The sequence below is a fragment of the Synchiropus splendidus genome, chromosome 16, assembly GCF_027744825.2.
Source record: "Synchiropus splendidus isolate RoL2022-P1 chromosome 16, RoL_Sspl_1.0, whole genome shotgun sequence".
In the NCBI taxonomy this organism is placed as follows: Eukaryota; Metazoa; Chordata; class Actinopteri; order Syngnathiformes; family Callionymidae; genus Synchiropus; species Synchiropus splendidus.
In genome coordinates, this window is record NC_071349.1 from 4,489,793 (window position 1) to 4,508,687 (window position 18,895).

General features: G+C 41.2%; 1 protein-coding gene across 3 annotated transcripts; it reads left to right on the plus strand.

Moving 5' to 3' along the window:
* The first annotated feature begins 1,488 nt into the window (after positions 1–1,488).
* On the plus strand, positions 1,489–15,423 carry ctc1 (CTS telomere maintenance complex component 1). 3 transcript variants are annotated; one of them, XM_053845822.1, is made up of 25 exons: positions 1,489–1,683; positions 1,826–1,916; positions 4,688–4,823; positions 4,909–5,128; positions 5,206–5,438; positions 5,555–5,684; positions 6,712–7,011; positions 7,093–7,215; positions 8,725–8,954; positions 9,017–9,164; positions 9,241–9,470; positions 9,535–9,689; positions 9,764–9,878; positions 10,631–10,970; positions 11,053–11,142; positions 11,251–11,370; positions 11,640–11,686; positions 11,832–11,917; positions 12,446–12,581; positions 12,855–12,923; positions 13,002–13,083; positions 13,722–13,777; positions 14,302–14,458; positions 14,544–14,664; positions 14,735–15,423. In XM_053845822.1, the coding sequence occupies exons 1-25, from the start codon at positions 1,633–1,635 to the stop codon at positions 14,827–14,829; spliced, it is 3,561 nt and encodes a 1,186-aa protein (XP_053701797.1). In that variant the 5' UTR covers positions 1,489–1,632; the 3' UTR covers positions 14,830–15,423. The 3 variants fall into 3 exon arrangements, with proteins under 3 accessions (XP_053701797.1, XP_053701794.1, XP_053701796.1); XM_053845819.1 differs by having other exon boundaries at positions 13,002–13,161; positions 14,735–15,421; XM_053845821.1 differs by having other exon boundaries at positions 9,029–9,164; positions 13,002–13,161; positions 14,735–15,419.
* The last annotated feature ends 3,472 nt before the right edge of the window (positions 15,424–18,895 follow it).

Consider the following 18,895-nt stretch of genomic DNA (forward strand, 5'->3'; position numbering starts at 1 on the left):
TATATCAGACGGAGTCACGGCCCTGATATCCATCAACTGATCCCTTGCGTAAGAACACACGGATGTACCATCAAAACACAAAAATAAGCAAAATAACACACACAATTATTCCAGGCCAGCCTTCGTCTATAATAAATATAAGTGGCGGTCTGTGTGTGTGAGCGATGCTGCAGACTGGAGCGTCTCATCTTCACTCCACTGAATTAAACAGACTTCACAATGATCAACAATGGTTAATAAGTGAAACACATGCCATCAGTTTAGTTTAGGGAATGACAAAAGTGAAGTTATTTCATGCATTGAACTCAACAAATTTAAAGTAGATTTCAAAATAAATTCCTGATAACGTTATTCTCTTGCAGTATGCACTGTACCTTACAATGGGAGCGAGCTGTGATTTCAGTGAAGTAAGATTATAGAACATCTAAATGCAATTTGTCTTTTGATGAGCCCCAACTGTGAATGATTGAATGTTTATTTCTATCTACTGATGAAATACTGTTCCATAGACAAACATGGCACAAATCAGGCGATTGTGGTTCTTGTTCTTCGTTCGACTTCGTTCGAACTGTCCCATGCCATCAGTACTTTACAAGTATTTCATCCGTTTGTGACTTTTTGTATTTCATGGATGAATTGACATAGATTTCATACAATTCACTCAACAAGCTCAGAAAAAGACCATCTGCAACAAAGAAAGAGACGCAGAGAACAAAGGTGGATACAAGTAGGTGTAAATGAGTGATATGATTCTAAATCTTGCTTCCGACTGAAACCACTATGAATGCGTTTCAGGAGGAAGAACACAGCCAAAGTAAAAAGCCAGTATGTGGTCATATTTGTCATATGTGAAGTGCCTCTAAAATTGTCTTTTATTTTTATTCTATGTTGTGTTGTACTAATTTAAGTCCTTCTATCTTCAAGGTAAAACATGTTCTTCTGAGAGACTTGGCAGAGGCAGCGTGCTGCCACACCCAACTGCTGATCAGTGGAGTTTCCCTCCCGAGTGCATTTGGGATGGATGCAGGACACTGCCAAGAAATCTTGGATTGAATTTGATGATGGCCTGGACGAGGAAACCTCTCATGAACTGAGGGAACCACTCACGTTCCAATTAACTGTTAAAGCGGATTATGATGTGTTCTGGGAGGAGATTATTGAAAAAAAAAACTTGCTTCATTTAAAATTTATGAACAAGAGGCTCACAATAAAAATGCATTTGTGCATTGTCTTGATTATTATTTTATTAAATAAAAGTCTTATTTTCAGAGTTACACTGAATTATCTATTTTGCCCACTTGTCATTTTCATGTAAATTGAAAAAAGAAACTCTTTTCAGTCATAAAAGGTTACCACACGATGGTGGTGATGGTTCTCCAGGCTGCAGCCAGGGTGTCTTGTACCGTGTATAGATTCGGAAACTCCAGCCGTATTTTGTCCTTGTCGAGTAACGGTAGTGACGCCATAATCGTCACTGCCGCACAGGCGCAGAACCAATACAGTAACTTTCCCGGATCCTGCAATGACAGAAATGTTTGGTTACATGTTTGTTTACCTACAAGAGGTGCGAGCTACTGAAAGACTTCATTCTGTTTGTCTAATGGTTTAGAGAAAGGAGATTCAGAAACCGAAATGAAGGTTCTGCAGCTGCTTCTGAATCAGTTTCCGGTTGCCTGTGAAACCGTAAGTTTGCTCTGCATTGACCACATTTAACATGACATGTAGATGCAGGAAACGTAGGATTCATTGTAGCCGTGTTCATATTCTCGCTGTGCCTCACACGAACGTGTCTGCGGAGTTTTTCATGCCACTACTTGTTTTTCAGGATATTACCTGGTTGAAAGAAGTTTTTACGCTCATCAAAGACGAAGTGTGTCCTATATTGCCGCCCCATCCTCTTTTCATGAAGGAGTCGCGTAAGTACTTAAAAGCCACATGGAAGTTCACTTGTTCACTTGGGCGATATGGGCACAAAAAAAAAGATGTCACGATAATGTTTGTCATGCTGGTGATAATTAGGGCACTGTGTCATAGTCATAACTCGATTGGTTTTTATTCATAAGAATCGGAATCTATTCACTTTTATTGATTCAGAATGTGCTCTTGAATCATGAAAATGGCTCCACTGTGTTACAAAATATAACATGGATTTTTTTTACTTCACCTTAAACAACATGTTTTAAGTGCAAAATCCGAAATTGGACAATTTAAACTTCAAAGAAAAACGTTACGTCTGAAAGTGAACTTGAACAATGTTATTGTTGTCACATTAAGATAAAACTGAAGTTATGAGTGGGACTTTTTTCCTCACTTGGTGACTGTAAGATTCCTGTTTTACTGCTCACCCCCCCATCGTCAAATGAAGATGACTTGAATGGACCAATCTAACTTGACCACAAACTCTCTCCTCCATGCTGCGGTATCTCTCTATACACTCATCGTAAAGTGGGCTGTGAAATTGTTTTCGGTGACGGGTAGTTTGTTGCGCTGCTTTGCTTTGTTGCAATTTTTGCGGCACACTACCACCAGCACGCTCCGCTAGAAGTCCTGGTTTTTGAATCCCAAATATCTCCATATTATGAATGACTTATTTTGGCCACTAAATGAGTTGAACATGCAGACTTCACACTGACAGTACACTCCACGCTCACGTTCACAGTCTCAACTCTGTATGTTGAATGTCTGTCCCACTTGCTGCATTTTTTCCTAGGTGGTTGTCATTTGCTGACTTCAGCTGTTAATGACCGGTGAACTTGAAAGGAGGTTTGTGTTTGGCTGGTCTTAGCTAGACTTTGAAGGGCAGGCGCGGCAGTGACGTTCACGGCTGCCTCGGCATTACATTGCAGGAGAAGCGGAGGAAGATTTGATATTGTTGTTTTTGTGATATTAATATCATGAATGTTTTTCACGATTCAGATACGATAATGTATTGTTCAGCCCCAGTGCAAAGCGATGTCCGCTTGTCACAGACTATCGTGAATCTTGCTGCTGATTGCATTATTATTAAAACAACATCTTTCACACACTTTATATCCTGGTCATAACAGTTCTGTCACATGTTTACGTTGCGGCATGACATAGTGTGGTTTCCTTTCAGTTCTTGAACAAGCTATTTGAAACTTATTACTCATTATCTACGACCAGTACAGGCGTACATTTTTACAAGCATAAGTGGCGGTGGCTTTAGTTATCTTGATGGTCTGGAAATAATCTGTTGGTCAAGTCAGTGATTCCCTCAGTTGGCCCTGACAGCTTCTAGTCAGAAGTAGGAGTGCACCTAGAGTTGTAGTACAGACCACACCAAGACTTATCGAGACTGGAACATATCGAGACTAAGATATTTGGAGCTTCATACCAAGACGAGACCAAGATATTTGGAGCTCTATATCAATACGAGACCAAGATATTTGGAGGTCGAGACCAAGTTTATATAAGGAGTCTCAAACTGATCCACTGTTTGTTGTTTCTTTTTCTCTCCATGAAGCTAACGTCTAGCAGCATGTTGTGATATACCGGGTCACTTGGTTTCTGTGGTTTGTAGTATTTCTGCAGAAATTGAGCTCCACTTGGCAGCTCTTTCATGCTCCTTAGCTTGTTTTCAATTTGAAACAATTCACCAGAGTTGGCCTGTGTTGGCCATTGTGTGTTCATATGCAGTACATTCAACGATACTCACTTATTTCACTGTAAAGGTCAAATACTCATTATATTTGACACATGACTTATGAGACTTATGAGACTGTTTGATGATCTTTGCTAACCTGGGATTGCATTATGGTGCTGCTGTTCTTCCAGTTTTGACCATGATCATGTCATAGCGTTTAAATATGTATGAGCTGTGAAATATAGACTGGCTCTACACAACCACTGCAGTGTTTCTCCGAGGTTATTGTGTTTGGAGGAGGGGAATCTCGCTCTATCGATTTCTTAAATATATGTTTAATGGAATATTCAAAATATCTGTTTGGTATACAAGTAAACTGACACTGTTCCTTCTTGAAGTTACATGACACTACTAAAGAACTTGAAGCAACTTTTACAAGTTTATCCTTATTAATTATCCTTATAATTATTCTTTCTTAAACTGATGAACCTCATGTATTTCTTTCATTACTTTCCCTTCCCGTTTCATTACTTTCCCATCAATCATTACTTTCCCATCAAGTTTGTCTACACTACTAATAATATTAATATCATGCTATACTGCAGGCTTACTCACATCTTACTTGACAGCAGTAACAGGATCATCTTTATTTCATATGTTTTCTGTGTCTGTCTGTTCTCATCTTTCTTTAATAAACTTGCAATTTTAAGTAATGTGTAATTGTATTATTTGGTGCATATTATTATCAATTCAGAGAACATTGAATCACGCAGTAGTGACTTGAAATAATGAGATTGCTTAAACTAATTATGATAATTAAGTTTCTATGTTTAGTAACATAATTATAAGTGTTTAAAGATTTCGTTTGTACTTTACAGAGGCGGTGCCCCAATTTTAATATCAATATTTCTTGATAATATTCACTTGACTATAGACAGAGGTGTCTTCAAACAACAACTGGGGTAGCAGTACACAATTTGTCCTGTCACATGACGAAATGACAGATTGCTTTTATGTTACTGGATTCAACTGTCATAAATGGTGCAGTGTTTTCATTAAATGCACATCTCTTTGATTGCACAGACTGCTCTGAAAGGGAGGATGTGTGTGATGATTCAAATTCAACTGTGGACAGTCGTGCTTTCCACCTAACCTTGAGTCTCCTGAAGAAGATACAGGAGCTCAAGTGTTCCACAAATACAATATCTCTCAACTACAGGTACCTCTGTACATTTAGACTAGCCATGATAATGTCATTCTCATCTTCTTATTGTTATTATTATTTTTAATCTGTAAATCCTCAGGCTGGTGTCAGCAACTGAACTGCTCTCCCATCAACGTCTCGCTTGCGTCAGCAACCTGTTCCGGAAAACCTATCAGCAGAAAGCTGGGGATAAGGCTGAGATTCACTCATCTGGTCAACAACCCCTACCAAGCGTGAACCTGCTCTTGGTTGGATGTTTGAGGACAGGAGTGAATGGAGACTGGATGCTGACCAACCGGTGGGGAAGTGTTAGATGTGAGGTATGTTTGTGTTCAGAGAAGTAAATGAGAAACTTGTGGAAAAAAACCATAAAACAGAAAACATTGTGTATTATTAGTGCTTGTGCCCCTGTCCTCTGTGGCTGAATCGCCCCATCTTCCTGCCTCACTGGAATTACATACCTCGCAATTCTGAAGAGAGGGGTGCAACAGGGGGCCATCTGGAGCTTATTGCTCCTCCAGTCCTACTGAGTGACAGCCCATCAAGTGGACCACTTTCTGCTCCTTCTTCAGGGTTTGAGCATCAAAGAGTCATCAGTGTTCAGGAGGCTTCTGGCATTCTGAACAACAGGTGATTTCTTGGTTGTTCTTTTTCTTGTCAGTTGGAACATTTGACTTGCACTTTACTTGCGTGTATTTTTCTCATGCTCTCTCCATCCCTCTCTCCCTCCCTCCTGTGTGCTCCAGAGCCAGAGGACAACGTATATCTGTGTTTGGCAAAGTGTCGAGTGTCTCCCCTTTGCTGGTCATTGCAGGAACGTCCTTTTTCTGCTTGTCATTGACAGATGACACACAAACTCTACCTATAATAGTCAAGGTAAAACACACACACACACACACACACGCTTGTATTGCTAAACCTCTGGGGACATTGTGAGGTTTCTCATTGCCTTAATGCTTTACCCAGCCTCTTATTCTAAACCTAACCATCCAAACTAAATGGATAACCTTAACTATGACTCTGATCCAAACATAAACCTAATTATAATGAACCAGTTATTTTGAAGTCTTCATTCTGAAATTGAAGTTTCGACCAGCAATATGTTTCCAGTATTCCTTTAAGTTGTAAAGAAATTCTCTATATTCTGTTTAGCACGTTGTGAGGACACTCACCCTGTGCTTAGCCATCCCAAACAAATTGTTAAACTTAACCATACTTAAACCCAATAGTTATTATGAAGTCTTCATCCTCACATTGAATCTTAAACCAAACTTTAACCAAACTACTGATGACCTACTTATTTTTTATGTTTTTCCCGTCTAAACCTATCACTATTTGCCAAAATGCTCCCTCAAAACAATATGTCATCACAAGTTCACTGCCATGTCAAAGATTGGTCCAAGAATATTATTACCGTAATTTCCAGACTATAAGCCGCTACTTTCTTTCTCATGGCCTGAACCCTATGGCTTATACATATACATATACATTGCAGCTAATTTTTACTGGCTGAAATCAGGGCGATGAAATCAGAGGGGTTTTTTTTCCCCTTAAAGCGCTCAAAATGCACTGTTTTCGCCCGCGTGTCCGCAGCTCCAGCAACAGAGCCGATCTTCTGGAGGTCCGGAGTCGAGAAGTAGCTGCTGAGACCGGGCGAAAATAGCGTATTTTGATCGCTTCAATGTGAACACAACATTTCATCAGTCAGTATCTATACAAGACCCGGTTTTAAAAAGTTTTTAAGCCAGCTGCACCACTGACCTTTGTACGCGCAGACGGCACCACTGCACCCGGTGCGGCTTATTTTCCTTCTTAAATTTAGTGGATGCCGCTAATAATCTTGTGCGTTCTATAGTATGGTAATTATAGCACATATACACTAAAACCCCCTTTCTGCTTGCAGGAGAGCACCAAGCTGTGGTGGAACCATTGTATTTGTGTTGGCAAGAATGTATGCTTGACAGCCCTGCGTGTGTGCACTTTGCGTGCTTGGAGAAGGAACAATCTGTTGTGTGTTACTGAACAGTCGGAAATGATCTACGATCAGACGCAAAAGCATGATGTTCATAACTGCAGCCAGAGTGACCCACAGTCCAACACTGCCCTTTCTCTGATGTCAGTAGCCAACCAACGACCTAAACCTGCAAAACAGATGGCCAATTCAATTGCAAGGGTCAAACATTCCAAACTGATCAGTTACCAGGTAACATATTATGTTTGTGCAACATGTATAGGATACTATATACAATATCAGGTTTTAATGAATCATCCTGTTCATTGACAGGGGACTGTGACAGATGTCGTGAGTGAGGGGGCAGGTTTGTATATAATTGACAGCAAAGTAGGTCTGTGCCTTGCCTATCAGCCATCACTCAGGAGGAACCTGAGATCTGGAGATGTTATTGAGGTGAGACTGAAACAGTGTCAAATGTGAGGTGGGGGGGGCTGAATAGGCTGAATGGCTTATAACACTGGCTAGAATTGTCCCAATTGCAGAATTTCCTCGTGAATACCAATACCTGTGAATTTTTATGATTTTCGACACTTATTTCATTAACCCAGGCCTCTAAAAACGCAGTTTCTATGTGAAGTCCATAAGCACCAATTTTAGAGTAACTGAATTACTCAGAAATTGATGAACATTGGTCTTTCATACTGACACCATCAGTTAAGGTGAAATTTCATCTTCCTAACATTGTAGATAACTCTTTAACTAAAAGCAGAGGCATTGAAGTTATTTCCACACCTTTTGACCAACGAAAGAGCCATAGGGTGCAAATTGAGTTACGAGAGACAAGAGTCCTGAACCGCTAATTGTGAGCTTATCTAGTTTGTTCAAATATTAATTGGCTGTTGTGTTGTTTGTGCAACAAATATTTCATTGATTTGGTGATGAGCTCTATTGAAACACCATATTAAGCATCTTTTCGATCTAGTGTCGTGAACATGCTTCTTCTAATTATTCACCACTCACCGACTTTGATGAAAGCACATGTTCCCCTTTCATGAACTGGGGAAACAAAAGTGACAAAATGAAATAAATAAACCTCTCAAACTGATCCTTCTAATTCGTGGGCTGGCCCCGACACCTGGTAGGCTAACTTTAGGAATCTTATGGGTGGTACATCATTTTTGACAGATTATCTGCGTTGGTCCATTTTAGGGATCTTCACAATAATAAGATAATAATATTAAATAATAAGAAGGAAATAATAGTAAGTAATGTATGTATCTATATTTTCTAGATTTCAGCGACGTTAGTTTCATTACTGCGCATGTTTGTTAAATACTCACAAATCTTACAGCAGTTAACTTTTCAGGAAGTATGAATAGATTGGGATTTGAACCTCACATTGTTATGTTCATCAAAGGTGCACTGCAATTTATATAACCGTGAAACATGTAGAAAAGAGAACACACTTAAAGGGCTGGTTTGTGTGTTGTCAGACATTTCTTTCCCTAAATACAAAGGTTTTGCACAGAGAGAGAGAGAGCGAAATTGCAGTGAATAAATGTTCTCACTCACTTTTATGCAGCATTTTTCCCCCAAATGCTAGAACTTTGTGACAATCTGCCAATGGTGAACAAGGATTCTCAGGTCTCTGTGATTGGTTATATTTTGGGCACAAGGAGATGGGATTGCTCGCACTTTCTTCATTCTACACGCACACATGAAGTGACATTTAAAATTGTGAAATGAATTCATGTATGCACAAAACATCCACTTGTGCGGTCAGAACCTCAAAACTGCTTGGTCAGTATAATGACACAAAAATAACACCATATACACCACTTTTAAAACATGAAAACAACAACAACGTAACCTCTAGCATTTTAGGGTTAGACTAAAGAACATGCAAAGGTCTTCTCTGTTTACCATTGTTTGAGGTTTTTTTTGGTTGTTTTTTTTTTTCAGCTCCACAACATTCATTTCCTTTACACCCCATGTCCAGACTTCCCGCCTATTATGCTTTGCACATGCCTGCACTCCACGTTAAGAGTCAAAACCTTCAGCAGAGTGATGGCCTCTGAAGCTGACCGTGCCTGCCCTGGTGATGGAGTCCTACCGAAGTTACTGCTGGAGAACAACATTGGGGTGTCTGAATACCTGTGGACTTGTCATCAAAGTTCTCAGCTTAGACGCAGGTTGGACTGTGACCGTTTTAAAGTGTCTGACGTCAAATTAAGAATTGTTTTATACTATCCAGTTTGTTCCTCAGCTTGGCTGAACTGCAATACTGCGTGTGTGAGTTGTCATGGAAACTGATGGAGCATTTATTGAGATGTGGACAACCAAAAAAGAGAGACATTTACAGTGAAATGCTTGAGCAGCCTCATTCATGTGTTCTGAACCAGGTTGGCAAATATCTGACCAAACCATCCAATATATCTCACTATAGTCTCTGACTCCCTCCTTCTCTCTCCTCTCCAGTACCATGTGGACCATGCTGTATATCAGTCCATTAGTGTTTCTGAGCTGACAGAGTCCCTTCAGTCCGAGTGCTGGTCTTCACTGTGTATAAGGTCTCAGTTGAGCTCTGCGGTGCCCGGTCCTGCAGATGCTGGATGTTCCAGTATTCAGATCAACAGTGCACTGTCCTGGTCCTATAGGATCCTTACCTCGGACGCAAGGAAGAGCGTTGAGAATAAAGAAGCATTGAGGTAATCTGGTCATTGACTCTGGCAGTTGTGGTCACAGCTTGAGAGTCTATATGCTGTTGTTCAGGCAGCGCCCCCTGTTGGTAATCGGAATTTTAGAGCTCCCATCACAGCCCGGTGGACATTCACTGAGCCTTCGGGACGGAACTGGAACCATCGGCTGTGTCCTTACAGAAGCTGGTCCAGATGGACAGATGGCGGCCTACAACACAGCCTGGATAGGTTGCACATGCCGAAATGTGACAAAATACAACATATTTGTGTTTTGAACAAATTGCTTGTGTGTGTTTGTGTAGGTTGTCTTGTGTGTGTCCATCAGTTTGACATGGTAATGGAAAGGATCCTCCAATCTGACTTTCCATCCGACCAACACCTGCAACATGGGTCATTGATCAAACACCGGGAATGCAGGTCGACATGCACACGCACATAAACATGGTTGTCTCTATCTTCGTGATTCAATGACATGTCATGCTTTCCCTAGTCTCTCCCCCTTAACCTAACCAAACCAAAAAATATGGCTATTAAACAACTATCAAACTTAAACCCCATTATAATTTTGATATTTTACACAATGCTGTGTGTTGAGTATTCCATGGCATAAGTTCTAAAGCACATCGTATGCCCTTCATTCTTTGTAACTCTGACATATTTGTTCCAGTTTTCGTTTTACAAAGTGACTTTCTTTGCCATGTATTTGACATTCCACTGTCCATGTGGGTGCTAAGTGAAAAAGTGCTCTGACAACTGATTATTCCGATAGAAAGTAACTTATAAATTACTTGAGCACGTGAGCTGCCCACATGCTGAAAGCGTGACTGACATTGATCAGCGTAGCATAATGATGAATATAAATATTTTGCTTCCAGAAAATAAAAACGTAACACACAGTGACTTGGATAAGTAATTTTAATCTGATTACTGAGTTGGAAATAGTAACGTGTTAGATTACTCATGACTGAAGTGATTATATTAAGAGTATCGGCAAGAGTAACCAACATCACTGGTATTTTCCTCCAAGTTTGCTGAATCTGGTCCATTCAGATTTGAAGTCATCATACATAGATAATAAGATAATAAACATATCAGACTCATTTCAAAAGCACGTTTCTACTCAAAATTACTCAAGGTAATATCATGACTTTTTTTTTTTTGTTTTACAGAGTTTACCTCCAGTTTTCCCTCGACCATATCTGCATCCTCAGTCCATCTGTTTCTATGGTTACTCATCTTCATCATAGGGATATTGATGCAGAGACAAAACAAAAATGTAATGACTTTTCTACTGTTACCACAACCACTACCTGTCACTCTTTGGTGATAAGGGTCGACGAGAAAGAGGGCGTGACCTTGAAAAACATGAGAGGAGAACCAAATGAAGAGGAGTCGTGGCTTACTCCTTGTTTCACAGTTAAGGTCACGGTGACTGGCCCTGTGGTCTGTTGGAAACAGGACCCAAAAAACTGTCAAATGACTGACGAGGAAGTTGGAGTTGGAGAGAAGGTAATACACATACATCTATGGTAAAACAAGGCATCGTAAATGTGAATGTGTATGCATGTATGAGACTTTAGTTTTTGTGCAGGTCATGCTGATTTGTTCCGGTGTTTCCTCTTGCTGGTTTCCTATGTTCCAACCTGGAGTTTACTACAGACTAGTAACTAGAAACGCACAGGTAAATGAACATGGGGAATAAGCTCCTGATTTGTATTCTCATCATCACCTAAAAATAACCAAAGTCCAAACGTTAATAAAAAATATCTGTTCTCTCTCTACCCATCAGAGTTCCACCATTTTGACTGGGGTTAGCGTTTCTGCCAAGAGTGACCCCACCCTGCAAGTCCAACCAGAGTGGAGGTTTTATACATTGACACAACCGCTTCTTTTGTCCAAGTTGCATCAGGTACACCGTATTCTAAATATTTCTACATTATGAGTGCTCTTGTATTTATTTCTTTTTAAATAAAATCTCAAAATTTAGATTTCATTGTAAAAAGACACACTTTTTCGAGAGAACACTTGACCAATATTTTTCATACAGAGTTGTCATGTTCAGTGCCCCTCGCTTCTCTCTCCAAGTCCCCATATTAGTATTAGGATATGGCCTGTTTAATGTTTCCAGATTATCTTTTTTATTGTGTGTGTCTGTCTGTGTGCGTGTGTGTTGTGTAGATTTTCTCATTTCAGATCTTAACAATTTCTGAGGTTCTGGAATCCAGGTAAACACTGAACAGTTTTTGCTGGTGACACAGTCATTCCTTTTAGATATGTGCTCTTCACACGTGATCTCCAATGCTGCACCATTGCTGATGTCTAACCCCCACGATGCCTCGCGATCACTGACGCCTGGCTGTGTCTGCTCAGTTTAGAAGTGGTGTGTTTCCAAGGAATGGTGTCTGAGAGGATTCATTTGAATGATAGGACGGGTGACCAAAGACTCGCTTATTCAGGTAACGAATATATTTGTATATAAACATACTGTTCACATGTCCATATAAAATATTGAAGTGTAATCACTGAATAATTATTTGTTTTTGCAACTTGTGATTACATTAACTGTCAACTAAGTCACAGACTACCTTAATGATGTTGATGAACATGCTGACATGTCCCATTGTAGTTTCAAATATTTGAAATATTTGTTTTTATAGTTGTTAAAAAAAAATCAAAGCAAGCAAAGCCTTTATCCTTGTGTGCATAATTTAAAAATACAATCTATTAGTGTGCCAAAATGAAAAAAAAATAAGGCCCTCTGCCAATGAAGTTTTCTGGTTAAATTGTGTGAGTGACTGACAGCAAAGACACTGTTGAATGTACATTGTACAACAAATTTCACAGCGCTCTTATGGAGTGTGGAACGTAGCTCGGCCTCAGGTTGCATCAGTGACAGCAATCCAGTTTAATCGTCAACTATGTTGTCGCACATTAGGGATGTGCAATCGTGAAACAATTGTGTGTGTGTGTGTGTGTGTTTGCAGGCACGCGCTTGACCATGTTTGATCAAAGTGGCAGAAGTCTACGGGTGTACATAGACTTGACAAACACTCCATATCTACTTGGCCTTTTGCCAGGCAACATATTGCTGCTCTCAGGATTCCAGAGGAGACTTTCAAAGTAATCTTTACATTTCTTTCACCATCAAATATGGCTGTCAGTTCATATTCCGCCCAAAGAAGTCCCTTTGTATACATAAATAAACCAAGACTTGAAGATACGTAACTTTGCCTTTATAGTCATAGAGTATATGACATATAAGTATATGCTGAATTTGAGACTAACACTTGTCAATACTATTGCAAATATGATAAAGCAATCCTGTATCTGATGTTTTGGTGAGGTACACTTCCCTTTTTTGAAGATTAAATCTCAGTGTTTTCATGTTTGCAGGTCTGGAAGTGTGTACTGTTCTTATCTCCCCATTAGCTCCGTAACTGTGGTCACACTGGGAAACAACAGGTAGTTTTTTTTTTTCCTCCCAAAAAACTTATAGAGCCTAATAAATTTGTTGAGCATACTCTGTCTGTTTCTATTCAGCTCAGTACAGCCTCCTCCAGCTCCTCCCATGCTCATTGGGCAATGGGCTCTCCGTGAAGACCGTGACTGTGCAGTTGGTCAGGTCAAGGGTCATGTAGTTTGCTGCCTGTCGTTGCAACTCCACTGGAGTTGCTCTGTCTGTGGGAACATTTACACAATGGTAACTTCCCACAATGAGTACATTTCTTCTTCTGCCATATTCCATTTGGGGTTGCCAAAGCAAGTGAACCCACTTCGTCTTGCACCTTCTCCCCAGTCATGCCTATCCTCTTTATGCCATCATTTACTACATCCATTAACTAATTTCTATGTTCCATTTTTCTCTCACACTATCCTCATCACACACCCTTCCATGTCAATCGATCTCACTCTCTCTGTCCCTGCCCATCTTGAGTATGTGTTTCAAATAAGATTTCAATCAAAATCTGGTCCTGTTCGAATTTGTTAACTGCTATTGGGCTAAACGGTGCAGCACAGAAACATGAAAATCTCCAATGTTGTAGCCAAACTTGTCCTCTTGTAAAATGTGCTCAGAATTTGTGTAGCACTTTCAGAATTTATGTGCGAGTCAAAAATGTGCACCAATCGCAGATTCGGCTCCATTGAAAATGAACAGGACAGGCTGCTGCTCGAAATTCGAGTTACTCATTTTCACCTCGTGCGTACACAGTATATGGTTAAATTCCGATTAATAAGTCTAATACTTTCTCTCCCATGTAGGCTGCAGACAATTGTCAGTGCCTCATGTCCTCTGCATTATTTAACTCCAAAGCAAAGTAAGAGCCATTTTATCAGACGTCTAATGTGAAATTCTGTGTATGATTATAGTAATGTCTGATGAATTGCATTCATGTTGCATACTTTTGATAGTGTGTTGTGTGCTGTATATTGGTTGAGACCCTCGCACATCTGTCTGCTTCCTCTTGATGGCACAGCTTCTCTTTCACTGGACGTAGCTGCTGAGAAGGAATAGTGTGCATGTCCCTTTTCCCCAAACTTAGTTCTCCTTTTTGGGGTGGTTTTGGCCTATGTATTTTGTCCTTCTGGTGTTACCCTCAAAGTGTAACACCCCTATGGTCCTGATGATAACATCCACTCCATTGATGACATATCTATAGATGTCTGTCAGCATTTCGAAAGAGATTATTGGGGCGCACAACAGACAAACTATCAACAGCTGATTTTTTTTATATTTATTCATGTGCGGGGTCTCAGACAGATTTAAGCCTAACGCATGCTGTGTGAAGTGGCCCTGTGTCATAACAATGCTGATTTTGTGTTTGCTGTGAATTTTTGTCAGGTTAGTGATTGAGGATGGGACCGGTGAAGCTCACGTCTGGTTCTCAGGTCAACAAGTCCAATCTGTGTTGGGATTGGGGGAGTCTGAGTGGGAAGGGCTCCAGAGGGCCCTCAGAACTCGAGGCCATATCAGAGTTCTTCCCCAAGGACAAAACATGGTCTGTTAAGCTTCTAATGGTGTATTGATGCTTCACCCTTTCTTTCTTTTTTCATCTCATGTGCTCATGTGATTGCTCCTCACAGATTAGCACCACAGATGACCCCCTTCAACACTTCTTGGAGTGGTTATGTAGCAGTAAAGTTGCATGTCGTCTGCTTACACTCACCTGCAGAAAATTCAGTAACCAGACAAGGAGACAAAACGGTATTATGTGCAAATAGTAATTCACACGAACACGATGGCATGATAAGGATGTTCCACTTGTTTGTTTCAGAGACAAAATTGTTCAGTCGAGGAGATCGAAACTTCATGACAAGACACAGCCCTGCCCTCCAGCTTGCCTGCGTCCACCTCCATGAGCTCGTCTGAGACTTTCAGTGTTTTTGAATAATTGTAAGCTGCAAGAAAATAATTGTTTTTGTATTTGTAATTGTTGTCATTCCTTAGTCAGTGTTTACCTTTGTCCTTAAGCTTGTGACCAAAACAAGTTTAGCCATATGGTTAGCTAAGTCCTCAACAAATAGTATTTTTTTATTTCAATACACATTCTGTATTCTGTACACTTTATATGGTACATACTCAATATAACATAAACTAATGATGCTTACCAAAAATGTTACAGTTAATGTTGAACCAGCATGTCGACCAAAAACAAGGTGCTTGAGTCCAGCATATGACTATTAAGTTTTATTCATTGGCATGAGTTACTACAATTCTTTAGTGTGTGTTAAGATAATTCTTGGCAAAGAAGAGGAAATGGCAAACGGCAAGAGAGAACAGTTCAGTAAAATAAAAGTAAAATTAATGAGCTTTACTGCCCGGCAGCAAGGAGAGGATACTATGCAACCACTAAGGTGAATCATCTGACCTAAAGACTTAAGTCTCTAAGCAATGATATTTTGGACACTTTGATAGTGCTGCAAAAGAAGATATGCCCCTTTCAGAGTGAGACCTTGTGAACTTATGTATTGAGTGGCTGGTTACGAGGTCCCTTCTCTGTCAGCACTGTCAGTCAGATCTGTTTGATCAGTCACTGACTATTTCCCTCAGTAAATAAATGCTATCTTGGCACGATCAGATGCTTAAGAACATGGTTGCAAGTCAAAACATAAGTTAAATGAGAACAGGAGCCCAGTTCTCCTGAATAACATTGAGGGGAGGGGATCGCGGGCTCCCTTGCCAACGCCACAGAGAGCGACTGTGCCACGGTTGGAGCCGGGCAGTCGCCACAGCAGTGAGAGAAAGATGGACATCCAGTGCTTGTAGCAACAGTGCTGGAACCATGTTTTAATGGCCAGACCACACTGTGAGGAAACCGAGATGAGCGGGATCCAAGTGCGACGTGAGGAGACATCAGGTCAGACTATATCATTTATATACAAAAGCACACAGAAATACAGTCCAACAAAGCCTCCATGAGCGCAGCAATCAAACGAGTCCGTGTCTCAGTCCAAAGGAGTCCATATCCCACAGTCCAAACATAAAAACATCCACCAAAACCGGGGAAAACAACCAAGCGATGAAATCAGGAAATCTCATTAGTGGGGAAAAACAGAACTCAGGAACTCGGGCAAAAACGTATCCGAAATCGAACAGAGAGCCTTTATCCTGAACGATCTGGCACACAGGCCTGGAACTGAAGTACATTGTTGCTTCCTGCAGGTAATTGCTCATCAGTTACAGCTGTGTGCCCTAAGAAGAAGGCCTTGTTTTGTACCAAGGAGAACGGAAAAAGACAATTGGGGCTCAAGTTTCGGCTCATTCTGTTGCTGCAAGAACGAATATGGAATATGGTTCTGCTGCCATCAGCTAGACACCTGGCTGTGCTGTAGAGTGGTCCAGCTGAATGAGGAGACGAAGAGGCGACAACTTTCACCCGATGCTGCTAGATTTATTCTGCAGCCTGTGCTGATATGGGCGGTTAACTAACTCACTAGCGCCATACGCCGCCTGCTGACCGTTTAAAGCATCATCACACCATGCAACAAAGAACAAAATAATATGTGTGTGTGGTGTCTGTTTATGTCTACTTATTTACTACTTAACCCTTTACAGTCTCCCCTGCCTTTTATTGAATGTCTCCTGACATTTCTCTTCAGAATGAGGTATACTTGAGTCGCCGACCTGTCAATGTGCCTGAGTGCAGTAGTTAAAGTAGTAAGGATGTGTAGGAGTAAAGTATGAAAGCGGAATAGTACCGAGCTGGCCTGGGTGGGAGTATTTTGGCATCAGTGAATGTACTCCTGTGGTAAGATGGCTGTCCCAGTGTACTATAGGTGAACAACTGTCGTGGTTGAGCAGTCCGTTGGGATCTTCTGACGGCTTGAGCCTCTGCTTGGCGATGATCATCCTCTGTTACGCTTTCCTCCTGATGTGAGTCAACTGAACATTCCTCCACATGTTCCTCATCTACTGTGACATCCTCACGAACTCTGTCCTTGGTACTTGTCTGTGGTACATCCTTCTCTTGAGTGTCAACCTCCTTCCGGCCAGATGGATGAAACTCAGCAGCTCTCGCATTTAGTCTCTGCTCAGTCTCAGTATAGCGCTCCATCTGATGGTGTTCTGTCTGTTGCGATCTCCTTCATCTGTAGCATTGGCACCCGCTGGTATGTGCACTCCTCATCAGAGCTGTCTGTGTTGTCTTCATGCATCGTAGTCACTGTCTTTGTTTTTTTGTCCTTTTTTTATCTTTCTGGCATTGTGCAGGAAGCGTCTCTTCCAAAGGTATTTCATTCACGGGCAGTGTTTTGGGTCACATTTCAGGTTGCACTTTATATACTGGTCCATTATCAACCCTCCCCACCACATGGTGCACTACCTGCTCCCAGTAAGCCTGCAGCTTGCCCGGTCCACCTCTCTCTGACAAGTTCTGAAACCAACACTCGGTCACCTGGCTGGAGAACACCGCTCTCTCCTCCATCATATTGTCTTTTGCCTTTTGTTGAGAGTTTTTCACTATTACTTGCGGCAATTTCATATGATTTTTTCATCCATTTTTGTGCATATGTCTGTCGATCAGGTATCTCAGACTCTGTCTTGGTTGGGAACAGCAAGTCAACAGATAAACGTGGCGTTCGACCATACAAGGGCAAAAATGGTGAAAACCCAGTGGCTTCAAGCCTGGTACAATTTTAGGCATGTACAATATTGGGAAGATGATCTTTGGGACGTTTCTGTTTTATGCAAACACATTTCTTATTCATATAGTGCTCTATGTTCTCCCACATGTTGGACCAATAAACCTCTCTCTAGCAAGGTGGGTTACCTTCACTGCACCAACATGGCTCATATCATTGTGCAGAGTCTTCAGCACCATGGGTTTCAACTTTTTGAGGGAGGACAAGCGCCTTGTTTTGTTCAGTCTATCGATAGAGAATCCTAATCCACCACCAGCCTATTCCACTTATACAGCAGTCGTTTAGTCTCTTTCCTCATGTTTCTTTTGTCCCTCTCATTGGGAGTCCAATTTCAAAGTTTTAAGGAGATAACTTCTTTGATGGCTGGGTCGTCCTGTTGTGTGCCATAGGTGGCACAATATCTGCATTGTCACCATCAAACTGTGACCCACGGCACATCACTCTCTTGAACTGCTTTGCTGCCTTGCCAGACTGCAGATACAAACGCAGCTGACATAGTCTCGGTGTGTTCTTTCATTCCGTCTTGAAAGTTCACAGGATCTCTTGACAGAGTGTCAGCATCTGTGTTTGTCTTCCCAGGCCGGTGCTTAATATCAAAATGGAAATCTGCGAGGTCACCAACCCATCTGTGTGCAACAGCATTTAGTCCGGCAGTGCTGAGGACATGGGTCAGAGGGTTGTTATCTGTGTACACTTTGAATGTTGGGGGTTAATACAAGTCATCTCGGAATTTGTCACAGATTGACTACTTGAGGGCTAAGAACTCGAGTTTATCGGAGTGGAGGTGATAATTTCTCTCAGTAGGTGTTCTTGAGCCATAGCCGATGACCCTCAACTTCTTATCTTGATGCTGATATAGTACTGCTCCTAAACCCTCATTTGACGCATCTGTGTGCAGTACAAATGGGAGGTCGAAGTTTGGATAAGCTAGAATTGGTGGATTAGTCGGCATGTTCACTTGGTGTTAGCTTGGTGACAACATCTCGATGCTCTGCTGTCCATACAATGGGTCTTTTGGAGGGCAGCTGACCAGTCTCTTTCTTCCCAGCTCTATCTTTGCTCTTACTTGTCTGATTCCTTGTGTTACTTGCAACACTTTCCAAGGGTTTTTTTAGTAGTTTGAACAGTGGCTTGGCCAGTCGAGAAAAGTCCTGGATGAAAGAACGATAGTATCCAAGAAATCCCAGCAGTGATTTGACATCACCAAATGTGCGAGGCTCTTTTTCTTTAAGTGCCAAAACCGCAGCTAAATCCTGTGGATCAGTCTTCATTCCTTTGCCAAACACCAGCCGACC

What these genes read in the sequence shown, in the direction of transcription:
- ctc1 (XM_053845819.1), top strand. Translation starts at nt 1,633, where the DNA reads ATGAAGGTTCTGCAGCTGCTTCTGAATCAGTTTCCGGTTGCCTGTGAA. An exon ending in GATCTGGAGATGTTATTGAG is followed by an intron (nt 7,216 to 8,724) that starts GTGAGACTGAAA and finishes TTTTTTTTTCAG; the next exon opens with CTCCACAACATTCATTTCCT. An exon ending in TTCCAGAGGAGACTTTCAAA is followed by an intron (nt 12,582 to 12,854) that starts GTAATCTTTACA and finishes TCATGTTTGCAG; the next exon opens with GTCTGGAAGTGTGTACTGTT.